This window comes from Euprymna scolopes, chromosome 10, assembly GCF_053919585.1.
Source record: "Euprymna scolopes isolate OS-2025 chromosome 10, ASM5391958v1, whole genome shotgun sequence".
NCBI classification, from domain to species: Eukaryota; Metazoa; Mollusca; class Cephalopoda; order Sepiida; family Sepiolidae; genus Euprymna; species Euprymna scolopes.
In genome coordinates, this window is record NC_136491.1 from 78,571,184 (window position 1) to 78,589,722 (window position 18,539).

Below are 18,539 nucleotides of genomic sequence, written 5' to 3' on the forward strand. Positions count from 1 at the left end.
TGTCAAATAAACTTTACGTTTCACACTTTTGACAATATTAGTAATTATTGTTTAAGTACTTTTAATACCTATCGTTTGAACTGTATGCATTAAAACAAACAAGGATAGTAATGCAAGGATCGTATTACCGTAAACCCACCAGTAATTGTTATTTAAATAACTGCTTTTCTGGGACAGCTTGTCTTAGATATTTTGTTCAGATGAATCCACTTACTGTATCGGCATCCGAAATATAAATATAATGTGAACAAATATATATATATTTATATGTTTATATTTTTTAGAGTGGTACATATAAGACAAAGCTCGGAACCCACTTGAGGATTAAAGTTTACGGAAGTCGATGGAAAAATGTAGTAATCGTTAGTAATAGAAATTCAGTAAACTGGATTACGTCAGGAAGGATTTATCAAGAACTTTTCATGTTGGAGTTGAAGACGACCATACTGTAGTCAGTTGACAAGCAGGAAAACGGATCAGCTTTGTTCTTGGAATCTACATTTAGGTTAAGGCACAGATAAAGAGTGCGGGAAATTATTGAAAGTGGTTTAGCTCGACGAGTATTTTCGTGACAGTCAGGCCTGAAAGGACTTAGTTGGAGCTTAGATACGCACTTGCCATGAAGATATAGATAAAACAGAGAGGCTCGCTACGTCTCTTCTGAGGTTGCAAAGAAGAGATAACGCCGTCCTTCACTAGGCGTAACAGTCTATTTGTCAAGGCAGAATAAAGTGCTCCTTACGGCTCCTAACCAGATGTGGCAACAGTTCTATCCTTGGACGTACACTACTTGGCTCTTATACAGGAAGAAAATTGCATGAACAATGAGATATTTATTGGAGCGGTAGAACGATTCCACCATTTTCTCTATCAGGCTTGGCAACGGATTTGATTTACGTGGTCGATCTCATATCAGGAGGGGTCAGGCTCAGAATCTTAACAAAAAATAGAACATCTCCAAATCTAGAGCCAAATATTTCAATTGATGCCATACGAGGATCAGAGAGTTAATGAAGTAAAGATAGAAGATTGGTTTGAGATGCATTAAAATTAAACAGTCACCTCTTTTCCCATTAAACCACGTGCTCAAAATCAGAGGAAAGATACTCAACGAGAACTTGGTTATTTACAGCCTTTGATGTGTTACCAAAGATAGTAATGTCGTCAGTATACATGTCTACGAATTATTTTTTGGATGTGATTTGGAAGATCATTGATGTAAGTCAGAAAGAGAGTTCGGCCCCTCAACCTCTTTTCCTAGCAACGAGAACTGATTTAATAATTGAGAAGGAATTTCCAGCCATATCAGGTTAGCTGGAGATTTTGTGGAGTTGACGTTTATATCACACACTATCAAATGCTTTTAGAAAGAAAACCTACCTTGAAAGATTTGCAAGCACTATGACATATAACTGGTAGCACAACTGCTGTAGATCTAGCAGAACGGAAACCATATTGCATGTAACTGAATAGGTTATTCTTGCTGAGATAGTTGACTACTTCACTATTTGACAGAGATTTAAGCAATTTACTCATGGCACACTGAGGACTGATTGGAAGGCCATCTCTAATGTAGGCACCTATCATATACCAATGGCGATATTGGGGGTTAATTTGAATGTTAAATTAGAATATTCTTTAATTACGAACTACTATAGAGAAATGGCTGGTCATATGCCAGTTTCACTTAGGAAGAATAGGTCTAGTTAGTTTTCCTGTAATTGGATTCCAACCTCTGGACATTGGAATGTAGTTACCTGATGTTGGTAAAGGAGACATGGTACTCACTTCTTGCGTTAGAAGTTTTACTAAATCTTCTAGTATTTCTGGAGACATTTCATGATGGAGTTTTGTGATTTGTGGAAGAGGTTGACAGACTTGGTGCCCACAGAGAAGAGATGGAAAGCAGTGGAGAAAAAGAAGCGAAGAAATATATGTTGTATACCATGATATGGTAAAACCGTAACAATTAGAAAGTAATATGGTTAGTCCAAGGTTCGTCGCCCTGATAATCAGTCAGCCCAGTAAAAACGTTTATCTCCAGCACCATTTTAGTGGCAGGCTTACAAGGATAGACATAGAAATAGAAAACTTTAGACACATCAGCCAACTGCTCACGCAAAAACACTGCCGACAAAAAAACATAGCGTTTTCTTCTCTTTTTATCAGAAAAAAATCACTCATTCGAAACGAGGACTGAGAAAAAAAATTAGAGGAAGCGAGGGTTACGGGAGCTGCCGACAAAGAACCCACAATGCATTGTCTATTCTCCATATAGCTACGTATTACTTTACATAGTATGGTTCTTATAAGTATAGACACTAGTTTAGAGTAAGACATCATATAGTGATCGTTTGTTGGGGGTTTAAATACAAAATCTATAAAGCATATCTCTTTCCTATATCTTGGCAGTTCACTTTTGTCACAATCGCGATCACTGTTATCTCTGAAATATTTGAATTTGAATTAATTTTTTATTTCTTGCTTTCAAGTTGATTTTCACGCAAGAAATAATTAATTAGACGCAACCGAGCGATATTGATTTTAATGCCAGATTAAACGGAATGAACTCAAAACAATGTATCTCTTATTAATCACGAATTTTGTTCCACTATTTAAATAGGCATTGCGTGCGAATACACACAGCGAAGTCTTGCTTGCAATTAATCTTCTATAGTTTTGTGTTTGTCCATGTAAGAAATATTATATTTATTAGTTTAATTATTCGGATTATTATTTAGATCTTAGTCATAATTGTCATAACTTTTTCCTCAATGAACACTCCGCCCAACTCGGAAACGTAAAGTAGGTCATATAATCCAAATAATTTAAATTCTTATTCTTCTCCAGTACTGACTGGACATAGTTAATTTCTTTTTTTTTATCACAGTTTTGGTGCGTAATTTACTTTGTGTTTGTTGCTTCCTGAAGTGTTTTGGGGGTTAGCCGGCGTCTAACTACTGAGATGAGAATCGCCGGTTGTCGTAAAGGACGTACTATTAATTACAAGTTACAACCTTACAACGTGTAAGAGACGAGAAGGTGATACATGATAACGAAGTTTCTTTTTGTTTCCATTCAAGTTTTATTGTCTTTCAAATCTTTTCCGAATGGCTATTAATCGTTGTAGACGTTATATCTAATATAGAAGCAAGTTCCCGAGCAGGTGTGTGTGCATTCGCTTCGACTAAGGATCTTAATTGATCGTTGTTAACATCCAATGGCAGACCACTACGCTCACCATGTCCAAGACTCTCGTCGCTACCAGAAATTTCTTAAACCACTATTGCGGTATGAGTTATCTATTGTTTCGTGGGCTAAACACTTCTTTCATATCGAGAGCTGTCTCGGCACCTTTTCAGCCCAGCTGTAATTGAAATAAAAGCATTGTGCTAACTTTCTCTATTTTTCTTGTAGTCAGAGTTCTGAAAAGAAGACGTAATTGTTTTAAAATGATTAGATGGAGCGATAACCGTTCTTTGATAATTTGCCTATAATTAGAAATACGAAATATGCATGAGTAAAACGCATCAGATTATTATATTATTATTATATGCATATTTATTACCGTGCAAAAACGGGTGACGTGCTAGTAGAAGAATATTACTATCTACTTTCAAATTATGTGGTAATACCGAACATACATTCTCATAAGAAAAATAATGGCTTACAAATACTGAAATATTAATAAAAACGAATGAAAAATTGTAATTTGACACATAATCCTTTGAACTATTAACATGGTAAATATCAACATACCAATGATAATTACTTGAATTACTTCCGTCAGAACAATATCACATTTAAGCTCATGTTTCTATATGAATGCTATTTACGTTCACCATGTATCAACTTGAAATTATCAAAAGTATTTGGTCATATACTCATAACAAAGACAATTTGAAACGGACTGGTTTACACCATTTTACCGCTAGACATTCACAATAAATACAATTTTAATAGTATGATGGCATTTCAATATAGTATGGAATAATAAGAATGGGGAAATCAAATATTTTTTTCTGATATATTCGAAGTTTTAGAAATATGCTTAGAGGTAAATACTAAAAGCATGAATATAAATTGATTTTCCAATACTAAAGGCAAATACGCTTTATAGATGAATAAACGATGGAAAAATATAGAAGCAAAATGTAAAGTTATACAAAGAGAATATATATATATATATATATATATATGTATATATATATGAGTGCGTGTATATATATGAATATATATGCATATATATATATATGTGTATGTATGTATTTATATATACACACAATTGTTACTGTAACGATTTTGTAGCGCAAAATTGTTCATGTAATAAGTATATCAATCAATGAGTCTATGTTCCTATATCTATCAGAAAAAAAGTAGCAACTATTAATTCACTAAAAGAAAATAAAAGGCATTTGACCATTAATATAAAATAGAGTTTAATGTACCTTATTTATAGCAATTTTGAATTAGAAATGAAATCATTTTTTTCATTTATTTGTTATACGATCTTTAATCACAGTGTGCTTCCTAAATTAATTTGTATGCATAAAAGTGGAATATAATTGACAAATCATATTTCCATCTATATTGCAGACTCATGGCAAATAGGTAAGAATTTGCATACGTACTCATGCACATTTGAACTACCAAGGTATTATGAATATTAATTCATAAATATTCATAACTGAGCATAGGTATATTCTATTCATAAATACTCGTTGCGAGAACGATTTTCCGCCCACTACCGTATTAGCGCTATACATATTTAGTTACGGAAAGATTGAATCTCAACAGTTAAGTACGTTCGCTGAATTGAATATCAACTTGTGTACTGCTATGTTTGTGCTTGTGCTTTAAAGATAGTTGGTCGTTTAAAGAAATGATTTCGCACTTCTTAAAGTAAATTTGCCTAAATCACTATATTTGTTGTTGACATTGTCTGTATGTAGGCTGATATAGGTTTAATATAAATATCGTGACTTCTAGTATTAAAATACATTATTTCAACATGTATGATAATCCAATTTCGATTGGTTCTGTTCCTTATATTCAGCTTCTTGATATTTTGTCTGTCAATAATTCTATTTAAATTTTAAGTGTTGTATATATATATATATATATATATATATATATATATATATATATATATATATAAAAGAAATAAAATTAAAACTGTACGTTGAAATTTATAATCAAAATTTATTGTTCGACCGAGGACTCCAAAAACCAATTTAGAAATTCCTTATTCGGCAGAATTTCAAAGAATGCTATGCTTGACATTCTTCTCATCATATAATAACCTCTACACTCTATTGCGTATTGAACTTTTTTATTAGGTTAGGATTAAATTATATATATAAAAATACTGGTATTTTATTAGATTGAAGTTTATCATTGCTTATATTAGGAACACACTACATACTTTTGATTTTATTTCTTATATATATATATATATATATATATATATATATATATATATATATATATATATATATATATAGTCTAAAGAAGCTTTGAATAAAAAAATGCAAAACTAAAAATTAAGAATGCAGTTTAAATTCCCAGAAGGGAAAAATATTTTAACTTCAACCTATCGCAGACTTAGCACCTACATAATCCGACTTCAAAAATATATAAGCAAAATGTAGAGTTATACAATATATATATATATATATATATATATATATATATATATATATATATATACACTAGCAGAAGTACTCGTCGTTGACTGGGTTAAAAAACAGCCTACAGAAAATGAACTGTGATTGAAAGTTATGAATAGGTTATGAAAAGGAGGGGTTCTAAAGAGATAGGTTTTGATACTCAAAAATTTTACTCAAAGCAAAATATGAGGAAAGTAAAGATAATTTTCGCAAAAATATATTTTTATATCAACTTTGCTTCCATTCGTAGCCAAAAGTGGCCAACAAAATGATGTTTCCTTACAAAGAGAAAATGCTATATATATAATAATATAAATATACAAAAAATAAATGCAACCATAGTCAATAAAAATTACTTTTGTGGTAGAACAGTTCATTGGTTTTTATTTTTAAGTAGTTTGTACATATGTTTTTAAAATCAGGAACTGGTTTAAAAAAATCAAAATGGCAGCGGCTTTTAAATAGGGAGCCCCATTTTCAATTTGAAAGAGGGGCACCTGAGCATTCTTTGTTTACGATTTAGGAAAGTTCTGTCAACGTAAGGAATATTTATAAACATATTTTAATGTTTTCCGTTATTTTGTGCCTGAGGAATATTCGATTATGGCATGTGTAGTTTATATAAAAATTCATTTAAGTAATTATCGCCTCAAATTTCATTTTAATTTCGATTCGCTGAAGAAAGAGCATTAAAAACTTAAAAAAAGCATGAACTGAACATTTGTTTCTTGTATATTTATTTTTTTCGTGTAGTCGTTTGTTGGCCTTTCTGCTAAATACGCTTGCTAAATAATATCGACGAAATATCGAAAAACAAAGAAACAAAAACTGTTTTAAAAAATAATGAAGCTTTACTTACTTTAGTAAAATAATCCGAAACAGCAAAATGGGATAAAGTAAACACGTAATAACTTTAATTTTTTAAAAGCAAAGAATCGATATAAATATAAATAAGAAGAAAATGGCGTCCTTTTCAATCAGCACATCTTCGTTTCAGTTTTACAGTATTGAACGGTGTAGTATTGCGCTGTCGGATTCAGGGTTGTACTATTTTAATGTAAATAACACACAGAGAGGGTTGTAATGAACTGAATTCCTTCTAGTACACTGATAAGAAAAGCTTAAACATATATAAATAAATAAAAATAAAAAAAAGGTTATGCAAATGTTTTTTTTTTTAAAAAGACACGTAATCACCTGAGCAGGACTTTTTTCCTTCTTTTGACACGATAACTAGTAACGTTCTTATTTTTTTATTATTTATCTCTTTATCTATTTTTGAAAGAGTGGCACGTGCAAGTGGAGAAGGAAAAAAACAGAATTATGCAAAATTTGTGTCAAGAATTGTCTAAAGTTCCGACTTCGGGGGGGGGGGGCTTTCATTTTAATAAGAACGTGAATTTATGAGGTGAATTTATTCGACACAATATGATTCAACTCTAAAAAATAAATTCAAGCTAACGTGAATTAAGATTAAAGTTAAGGTAATATTGTGGATTGTCACCCCTTTTATAAAAAACCTTCTTAACCTTTGTGACATATTTACATTCTATGGAGGTCAAGCGCGAACGAACACCCAATAATTTTATCATACCATGTTTCTTCAAACTGAAACATAATTATCAAAGTATACTTACGCAAATAGATACGAAAAGTCTTTGTTAAAGTTTGTGTCATATTTCCATGGAGTACAGGCGCGAACGTAGACAATTGTATTATACCATCCCTATTTAAGTTGAAACATACTTATCAAAGTAGTCTTATGTATTTCTATATCAAAAACCCTTGTAAACATTTTTTGTTTTTCATATTTTGTTTCCATACTTTGGGAGCCAAGCGCGAACGCAGCCACCACAACTTTTATGAACCACCGTTCTGCCAGATAAAACATACCCATTTCTGATCCTCGATACATCTTCTATCATTATATATAATCAGTTTTTTTTTTAAATAGTCAACCATATAGGAGCCTATTCGTGACCACACCCCTCCACACACAGACGTTTAGCCTTATATTATATATGTGTGTGTATGTGTTCGTATGCCTATGATTTAAAGTGTGCAAAAAAGTATATATATATATATATATATATATATATATACATATATATATGCATATATAAATTATACAAGATTGTCTAACGTGGTGGCTATATACTAATGCAGTCACCGTCCTCTCGTTATATATATATATATATATATATATATATATATATATATACATATATATATATATATATATATAACTACTTCATTTACTCACATAAAATTAATATACGAAAATATAGATTTATGCGTAAACTTTAAGTATATACTTCAAAAGTGCTGAATACGTAGGTAGAGCTAGTTAGTAATTTATAAAATATATATGCCGATTAAGCTACACTGAATATTCCTAAGCCTGACGAATCCTAGAGTGGATGAAACGCCGAATATTCAGTGTAGCTTAATCGCCATTTATATTTTATGAATTACTATATATATATATATATATATATATATATATATATATATATATATATATATATATCCCTCTCTCTAAATTTGTATAGATATGTATATATACATATGGTTGTAGTTTAATATATGACGATGTTATATCAGCTGCAATTTACTTGAGATATTACTTGACGTAATAATATAAACGCCAGCACATTGAGTTGTCTAGAGACTGGATTATATTGGAAGTATTTCAGGTTTAATTGTTTTGATTATACATAGTCTTTAATAGAAGAACGAGCGCTTTTTACTCTCTCTTAGATATTTGTGTCTTTCTGTCACAGTAAACATTCAGTAGTAAACCACTGTCATATTCCTTGATTTACTTGTGAATATTTATGTAAAGACCAAGTATGTCTTACCTGCGTATTTGTCTAAGAGCAAAATGAATATCTCGATTGCGAATATTACTTTTAGTAATATGCGAAGGATTTCTAACACGTATATCCAGTTTATGGAGTTTCAAATAAGGTCAAATTCAAGGAAATTATGAGAGTAATAACCATTCAACGAGTCAATGATAATAACGTATATATATATATATATATATATATATATATATATATATATATATATATATATATATATATAGATAGATAGATAGATAGATAGATATATAGATAGATAGATATATAGATAGATAAAATAATTAAGTATCGATAGTTCTGTAGTTGTATGAGTTATATTTTTGTTTTCACCTTTTTCCGGTCTGTAGAGTAGAGACACTCATAGAGTAAATGCTCAACTTCCAAAATTATTTAATGTATAATATATTTAAAGGATTACTAAAACAGCGTTGATCAAATTTTATGGTAGGTAGAGATTAATAGAAAAGGAAATATATAAAAATATTACTCTCAAACTATTTCGTATTTATGAGATGTTTAATACAAACAGCACAAAACACGCCTCAAACGTTACAAATAAAATATCTGAAAGGGTGTAATTAACTTTTCAACCAATTAGTCTACAGGTTTTGAAAATAAAATCAATATCATTTTCGAATGTTGGATAAGTCTTTGTCAATAGAAGATTCGTATTAGTTTTGTTAACAGCCAGCAGACGTTGAAACCAAATCCTGAAAGTAGGATCGATGTAACAGAAATTTAATAAACACATTCAATTGACTCGTGAAACGTTTCGTGAAAGAACACTCTCTTCATTTTAAATATTGCTGATTTAAAACCTGTTTCCTTTAATGGGTCAAAAATAATACATAATACTATTAATGGTTTTTCCTAAATTTCATAATATAATCAGTGTGTATAGTACAGGGTGACCCCAAAAAAGGGCCCCGTGTACACTTTAGGTGATATCTCCATTATTTATCCACCGATTGCCCTTATTTTACAGGACATGGCAGAATCAACGACCGTAAGCACACCAAGACCTCAGTGGGAGCTGGGGCAAATAATACACTGTATTAAATTTTACTACAAGACAGGCTCGTTTAAGAGAACCCAATACATTTTCATGCGTCAGTTCGAATGTGAAAAGGCTCCATCGAAAAGCAGAATTCAAAACTGGGTGGACTACTTCGAGAAGTATGGGACCGTGGAGAACCTCAGCGCTACAGAAAGAACCGTCCCAACCACTCGGAACGTCCCAAGAAGCGAACAGCGGAGCTGGTCGAAAGAGTGAGAGAGTCTCTCCACAGAATCCGAAACCCTATGTGCGTAAGCGAAGTCAGTCCCTCGATATGTCCCGTAGGACTTGCAGGAGAGTGCTGGTGAACGATATCAGGGATTGATCATACAGAATACAGACGCTGCAGACAGTTATAGCCTCAGACAAGAAGCAGAGGAGAGTTATGGCAGTCAAGGTGCTCCAGAAGATCGAGGAGACACCAAGTTTCCTTAACCTCCTTTGGACCCCTGATGAAGCCCACTTCCATCTTGATGGAAATGGGAACTCCACAACAAATGTTTTCTCAGGGGTCCCCCAGACCCAATGAAGTAGCCACCAAGGCCCTGCATACTCCTAAGTGTACAGTGTGGGCGGCAATCTCGGCCAGAGGCATCATCGGACCAATCTTCATCGAAGAATCTGGCGCAGCAGTGACAGTTTCCAAGGAGCGGTATGTAGAGGTCATCAGAACCTTTAAGAGTGAGGTCCAGACCATCTACCCGTCGCTCCTGAGCAAGTTCTGGTTCCACCAGGACGGAGCAAGTTCTCACACATCAAACCTGTCCCGGGATTGGCTGAAAGAAAGCTTTGGAGGCCGATTGATCAGCCTCAAGACTGATTTTGAGTGGGCACCCCATAGTCCGGACCTAAGATCCCCAGATTTTTTTATTTGCGGCTATCGTAAGGACAGAGTCTACGCAGGGAAACCCAGAACATTCACGGAACTCAAGGAAGCCATTAGGGAGAAGATGAGAGTCATTACCAATAATAATGTAAGAACGTCATGTACAACTTCGTGCTGCGCCTCAAGAAATGCACGGAGCTAAATGGAGGCCATCTAGAACATATGCTGTAGAACGGAGAAAAAAAGGCCAAATACCCTAGTGTTTCGATGTGATGTTTTGAATATAATTAGCTAGTTATGACATTTGGACAAACCACTAAGAAACGGGGCCTAATTAGAGTTGGGACCCGTTTTTTTTTCGTCACCCCGTACATTGCTTACAGCTGTTTGCGTATTTCGTAGTGCGCCCACATGCTGATGTCGACACAACTGATTGATGTATTTACTCTAATAAAGTAGTGGATCCGCGTTACATTTATTTTATTATACTCTGCGTTAAGGTGTAAATGGAAAGTATACTGTCTGAGCCATGGTTTGATGTCAGACGATCATATACTATATAACTATCTACAGCATGTAGGTATGATTAAGACATGCTCTTATGTCAATAAAACAGTGCGTTAATAGGTCCGTCTTATGATAAAACAACATAAACATACGCAGTCTTTGTAATTAGCATTGAAATATTGTACAATATCCTGAAATTGTACGAAAACAATATTTGACCATACGTTATAGTATAGCTGTACAATGAATAAAAGCATTATCATATATTCGACTGAGGACGGATAAAATACAAATTGATAGCATCCATATAATTGTTCGCGGGTTCATACATTAAAATAACTGAATTATCAGACAACCACTAAACAACACTGTATGAACGTTTGTATGTGTTATATATATATATACATATATATGTATATATATATATATATATATATATATATATATATATACACGTTTGAATATGTCTTTTTATAAAATCTATTTTTAAATTACAATATTTGAAACTATTTCGCTTCATATATAATCTAATACCTTTTCTTTTTTATTTCAGATCTATTTGGAGTATTACTGGCTGCGCCATTGTCTCATCGGCACCGAAAGTCATATTTTCTGTCTTACATCTTGAAGCGGATAAATCCAGGATATATTTTCTTAATAGTAAATCTTGACAAGTATGCAAAAAATGGACAGCTTGTACTTCGAACAAATGCTTAAAAATAGATCCGGATCATCGGATCTTCACTTTATTCACGGAGGTCCTGAGATACGAGATCAGACATTCGGCCATACATGGTATTCACTGAAACTCATTGATATACTGGAGACCTATTATAAACCGACTTTTTCAACTCTCGGTCTGCTGCTAAATTCCATTTCAATAGCAGTCTTTCTACACACAGATCTTAACAGACTAGCGATAAGTCACTATCTTATCGCTATTGGAATCATGGATAATTTATACCTAATAACACTGATTATTCCGTGGTTGTCACGATACGGCGTTGGTCTGTTTACAACAATGGGAGTTTGTCAAATCGTTCTGTACGTGTCGCATTTCGCAAGCTTTTTAGCTTGTTGGTATATGGCTCTGTCAATCATGCAGCGATGCTCTAGACTATATTCTAGAGGTTTACGTCGACGCTTCGAAAGTGTCCTTCAGGCGAAGTTCATCATCGTCATGGTAGCGATTTTCGCTGGTGTTGGTTTCCTGCACGTGACCTGGACCCATGGGGTAGTTGATGTGAAAAAGATGAGCGATAACCCGACTGGTACGGCCACGATAACCAAGTGCATGATTCTACCGGAAGACTTACCACAAATGCGTGATCTCAAAAGAGCTGAGCTTTTCTTTGCGTTTGTCTTCCCTTGGATGATTACGTTCGCATTCCTGTTCGTAAGACTCTCTCAGTTTTGCATTTGCCCCTACTGGCTATGTCCGCCATCCAGTCAAACTAAATCTGAGATCGAAGGGAGTGCTGTGCTGGCAAACCCTGTGAGTGGATTAATCACGGCTCAGTGGAGCGTCCGAACTTTCGACCATGTCCCCAAACCAACTGTGGAGAACTTGGATGTCCTCATGAACATGCCTTGCATGACAATCACAGCAGTTTTTCTGATGTCGAGTCTTCCGTATTTGTCAATGATGGTTATCATATGGGTTTTCGAAAATGGCGAAGAAGACGACTTCTTCTTACCCCTATTCCGTAACGTCTACCTGCTTAATTTCGTGTCCAAGTTCTTTGTTTACTTTCTGTCCATTTCGGAGTTCCGACAGGGAATCCTGCTGGCATTTGGTGGGTTGACCCCACACGAAATGAAAAAAGAGATTGCTCTAGAAGCCAAATGCCTACCTCGCGTAAACAGCAAAACCAGGATTATCGACACAACGGATTTATAACAATTCAACCCAGGATTTCGATTTGTATTGAATGACAATTTCAATATTGAGCCAGATAAACTCACTAACCCGAGATATATTTCTTTTCCAAGAAGCAAATATTCTATCTCTGTTTTCCATAAAATAAAATATACTCACACATAAAAATTTAATTGTCATAAACTTCGAAATTAATTATCAAAACGGGAAATAAAAATTTAGAAGGAAATTAAAACTCAAGTTTTAATTTCACATACAGTCGGACATGTGTCTATCCCAGTTGTAATGCAATAACTTGTCGATCGCTATAGACTGTTGGGCACCATCTTGTAAATTTTTCGAATAGAATCGTTTTAATAATCAATGAAAATTGTCATTTTGAATCGTCTCTCAGGTACTGATAGGACTTGCCAGTAATGATCTGTTATGAATCCAAGCAAGTGTATCATACGTTGAAGTAGTGCATAAATAGTTGGTTCTAGTTGTAAAATTAATATAAAAACAATGCACCGTAAATGGAGAACTTCATTTACAAACATATTTAAAAACAAAACTAATTTAATTGTCTTGCATCAATAATCGCGTGATTTATTGGATTTGAAACTTCTACGTAAATCTTATATGCCAATTGATTGCTTTCTCTCTCGTAATGTGCAGGACTATATTTTTATCACTAATTCTTAGTTTATAAACGTTATAATCGTGTATTTATGAGCACCAAACTTCTCTAGTAAACATATTATAATTATAATTTCCTAATATGTTTCATTTTTTTTTCGGTAAGACTTACATTTTTCTATAATTTTGTTACATGAGGAAACTTCTCTTTACTCTATTATTTGTCGATTAATCATAAAAGTTTTATATAAATTATAATTATAAAAAACTACACCCTTTCGATGAGATCGATAACAGATAATAGCCAACTTTCTTCGTTAATTATAAAGGTATTCCATTTTCGTTAATATTCATATGTTATATAAAATAAAACCTATCTATTATATATATATATATATATATATATATACGCACGTATATATATATACGCACATATATATATATATATTGTAAATTATAATTTGACCTTTACTTGCAATTAAATATATAAATATATATATATATATATACGCATATATATATATACGCATATATATATATATATATACATATTGTAATTTATAATTGGACCTTTACTTGCAAGTAAATATATATATATACGCATATATATATATATATATATATATATATATATATATATATATATATATATTGAAAATTATAATTTGACCTTTATTTGCAATTTTCCCGGGAAACTTTAATTTTTATATAAATTATAGTTATAAAAAATACGCCCTTTCTATAAGATCAATAGCAGATATGCTTCTTTAAGAGTCAATTGTTTTAGTTAATTATCAAGGTATTTAATTTTCGTTAATATGAGATAAAACCTATCTATTATATATCTATGTATGCACACGTAAATATATATATATGTGTGTGTGTGTGTGTGTGTGTAAAATATGATTTTTAGAAACTAATACTATGCGGCATGAGGTATATTTTTACTTTTAATCGCCAATAATCGACGATTACTGACCTCATTTATTTATCATGTAAAAGGTACCATTTAATTTTCAAATATGATTATTTGCTGAAACATAATTTCCAATTCATAAATATTCGTGTGTCCGTCATATCAAGCTTCGCATACTAAAAATAAAATAAGTTTGCATTCACACGTATGATATGACATTAAAGTATCGTTTGTGTGAGTTTAAACTCAGCGAAAATACAATCAAATTTCCAGATTTCATATAAACATTATCTTGTATGCTTCATAAATATAAATCTCGATGATGATAAATTTCTAACGCAGCATTATAAGTCAAATAGGGAGAAATACACCTAAAACAACACTATTCAAAGAGAAGAAAATAGTTACTTAACGTTTAATTATATGAATATTAAAAACAGCGTAGGGTAAAACAGATTTTCCTGCCAATAAAATTTTCAGAGAAAATATTTTTTTAGCAGGATTACATGGGGAAAATAACAGCTATTAATATTTAGTACTTTTGTATTTACTGACCAGACGTTTCCAAGAAGTTGTTCGCGTGTGCATGACCGCTCACGGGTGTGACCGGAAGCTGCCGATCGAGAAAATTTAAATCGCTGCAAAAAATATAATGATAAACAGGATAAACCTACACATGCACTAAATAAAATTACAAGCATTTATCTAACCCAAACCTAACCCTAACCACTAACTCTAAACCCTTACTTTAAAACCCAACCCTTATTGCGCGATTAAAATTATTTTTTGATTTCTCCCAATTTATAATAAAAGTATTCTTCATAGCTTAAAACAGACAGGACGTTCTTTAAAAATTAAGGAACGTTCGGTCGGCCATTTCCAAAAACAAAGTTAACGGGTTTTACAAACTTGTATATGTTTTTACGAATTCCATATGTTACGTATTTGACCCACGAAAAATTTTGATTGTGCAAAGAAATACCAGTCTTTATGAGTGCCCACGTATCGGACCAGATGGATGCATGGCCTGACAATTGTGTGTAAACGCATTGTTTTCGGTTATTACCTGACCCTACAGCTTCACGTTTCGATTGTTTTTATCATCACGTGTCCTTATTGAAAAAAAAAACAAAAAAAAACGATGATTCCTTGGTGAAATTAAATTACTGCTTATAGCTTGATGTAAATTATTTTCACCAGCCTCCTTAAAAGGTATCGTTTCCTGTGGACAGATGATAGCCTACTTGCTGTCGTATTTTTGAAATCGTCGGAAGATATCGACTTTAATTTTTTGAAAATTTAGTCTTAATTTCGCTAATAAACAAAATTTAAAAGTTATTTTTCCTAGACGCGTTCCAAAAGTAATCCCATCTATTTCTAAGCATGCCTCAATGCGTCAGAGGTATTGAACATTGCAATGACTGAATTCATGCATTCATGAGGTAGAAGTTGTTTCTCCTTCTTGCAGATATTGACGGTGTGAGACTCCAGTAAAGCAATTGCTATTATGGACGTGCGTTGGTAGCTTATATCTGTTATGTAATCCCTACTAAATCCGTATTCAAAGCGGTCGTGTGTATGTGGAATAATCAATTGTAGAGAAAACCGGTTCGCTGTTTTAAGGGCTCCACCTTTTGTTGTTGTAGATCTTAAAATGTTTTAGTTAAAATGATCACAGGAGGATTAAGTTTAAAAAAAAAACGGTTGTATGACAATGCATGCTTCTGACACCCATGCACAGCCATCGTTCATCGCAATTTAATTTACATTGGGAATGCGATGTCTATGTGGAAATAATTCTCGAGCAAAAATGCCTCTTTTTTTATAAACTTTTTTTGTTTCTTTTTCGTAAGTAATAAACACTTCTATTTAAAAAGAGGAATAATTACTTTTAGAATGGCTTTCGTATTATAATGTTTATTAAACGTTGCTTTCTAAAAGATAGGTTTACAACAAAACTCTTAATAGAATGTGTTGTGCATTTTCAATTACTGTCAAGCATATGCCATAATAACCCAAGTTTTATTTAAAACAAACGTTATATCAAGATAGCATATGTTTCTATAGTTTGTTATAAACGGCATATAAATTACACCAAGGACACATATCCGACTGTAAATATCCAATACAGAATTAATGTTTAATGATCACGCTATATAAGCTATTAACATTTATATTGAAAAAAAGTATTCTTCAAATCAATTCCTATTTCTAAATGATCTCTACTGTTTGACAATTCTCTGAATTTTATGACGTCACATCGTTATCTCTGAAATATACATTGTGATTAATATAGACGTTAATTGCCGGAATTTGATTCATATATATTTTTATTTACTAATACGACATCCAAAAAGGCGAATATAATCTCACGAAAAATACATGTACAAAAAGCCAACCAGCCAATGTTTTATTCATTTATGTTTATTAAACCGGAGTGAGTCTAGTCCCTCTCTCTATTGTCCCTCTCTAATGTCTCTCTCTGTCTCTGTCTCAAAGGCTTTCTCTCTCCAAGTCTCTCTCTCTCTCTCTCTCTCTATATATATATATATATATATATATATATATATATATATATATGTATATATATATGTAATGTGGCTGACAACGGTTATACAATGTGTGTATATATATGGGTGTGTGTATATATATAAACAAGTAAACACCTGTACTTTAATGTATGAGATATTTTATATTAAATTCTTATATATATATATATATATATATATATATATATATTATTTAATCTCTCATATATATATATATATATATATAAATTATGTAAATAAAACAACATGTAATACACAACATAAAGCTACATTGCACTTAGTGAAATGAAAGACATTGCAATGAAAAATGAACATTTTACTGACGCACATATGGCACACTAAAGTGTGTATATATATATATATATATATATATATATATATATATATATATATATATATATATATATATATGCGTGTCTTCTGTCGGCTCTTTCTCAATAATACAGCTTTGTTCACTGGTATTTAAAACCCGGACACTACTATCTATGTACATATATGTGTATGTTTTCTGTAAACATAATCTTATTTGTGTTGTCAGTAAGTATACAATATTTTATGGCTTTTGATATCTGCTGTTGTATTAAGCATTGTTAAAATAAATACTTGGAAATCACCTTGCATATGACAGTAATATTGTACAGTGTATACGTAAATTTGTGTAAATTACATTTCAAATGTATCGATAAAAGTTTCAATAAAAAAATCCTTTCGCGTTTCACTATAATTTTGCATTGATATTTAACATTTCGGTACTGTAATTCACATAATGGTAGCATTTTTTTTTTAGAAAATTTTAGGTCTTTTTTTTATATTTACAAGTTTGGGTTCTGATTTAAAAGACAGATTCTATTATAAAATATTATACCAAATAATTTACTAGATAACTAACCGTACAAAGAGCCACATTATATTCTCTAAAACCATGGGAAATTCTCCATGTTTCTTTCTACATATGTGTGGCTATTTTGAAACAAGATGAACTCAGAACATCAGGTTTCACTGAACAATCTCTAAATTCAAAATGCCTCGACCTAAAATATCTTATTCAAATAAAAGTTATTACTTGAATACAAAAATATATACGCACGAAACCAACGAATAAGCGATCAAACAATTTACGAGAAAGGATTTTACAAACATTTTAAAAAAATACTTGAATTGGAAGTCATGTTTAATTTCAGAAGAGTTTCCGATGAGAAACTATTCTTTGCAAGCCCTGCAGATTACTTATTGTCAGTGTGCAGGTGTTCCGTAGATGTTCTGGACTTTACAATTTCAAATAATTTCATAACGCGTTTCGAGATTTTTTTTTTTTTTAGTTTTTAAAAAAAAATTTTAATTAAAAATTGTTTTAGTTAAAATGTGCTTTTTCGTAAAATGTTTGTGGGTCATTATAGTTCAGCTAGCACGATTGTGTTTTTAAAATCAATGGGAATAGGAAACTTGATGTCTCAAGTGGTATTGGTTAGCGTTCAATCGGTCAGTGTTAACTCCATTTGTGGATACGAGGTGCTAAGATTACTAAGGTGACTACATTTACGACTTTTTTTCCTTTCTGACATGTGTGTGTGTGTGTGTGTGTAAGTACGTACGTGCGTGTGTGTAAGTGTGAATGGATGTGCGTTGCGTGTGTGCATGTGCATATGTATTG

At 32.2% G+C, this 18,539-nt stretch overlaps 1 protein-coding gene across 15 annotated transcripts in view; it reads left to right on the forward strand.

The window, feature by feature from the left end:
* LOC145286115 (uncharacterized) overlaps positions 1-12,973 on the forward strand; it is an 863,779-nt gene extending 850,806 nt beyond the window's left edge. For all 15 annotated transcript variants that reach the window (XM_080134803.1, XM_080134807.1, XM_080134809.1 and 12 more), the window contains one exon: positions 11,480-12,973. In XM_080134803.1, the coding sequence (XP_079990929.1) occupies positions 11,603-12,826 (1,224 nt within the window). In that variant the 5' untranslated portion in view covers positions 11,480-11,602 and the 3' untranslated portion in view covers positions 12,827-12,973. The remainder of the gene's footprint in view (positions 1-11,479) is intronic.
* Positions 12,974-18,539: the final 5,566 nt, after the last annotated feature.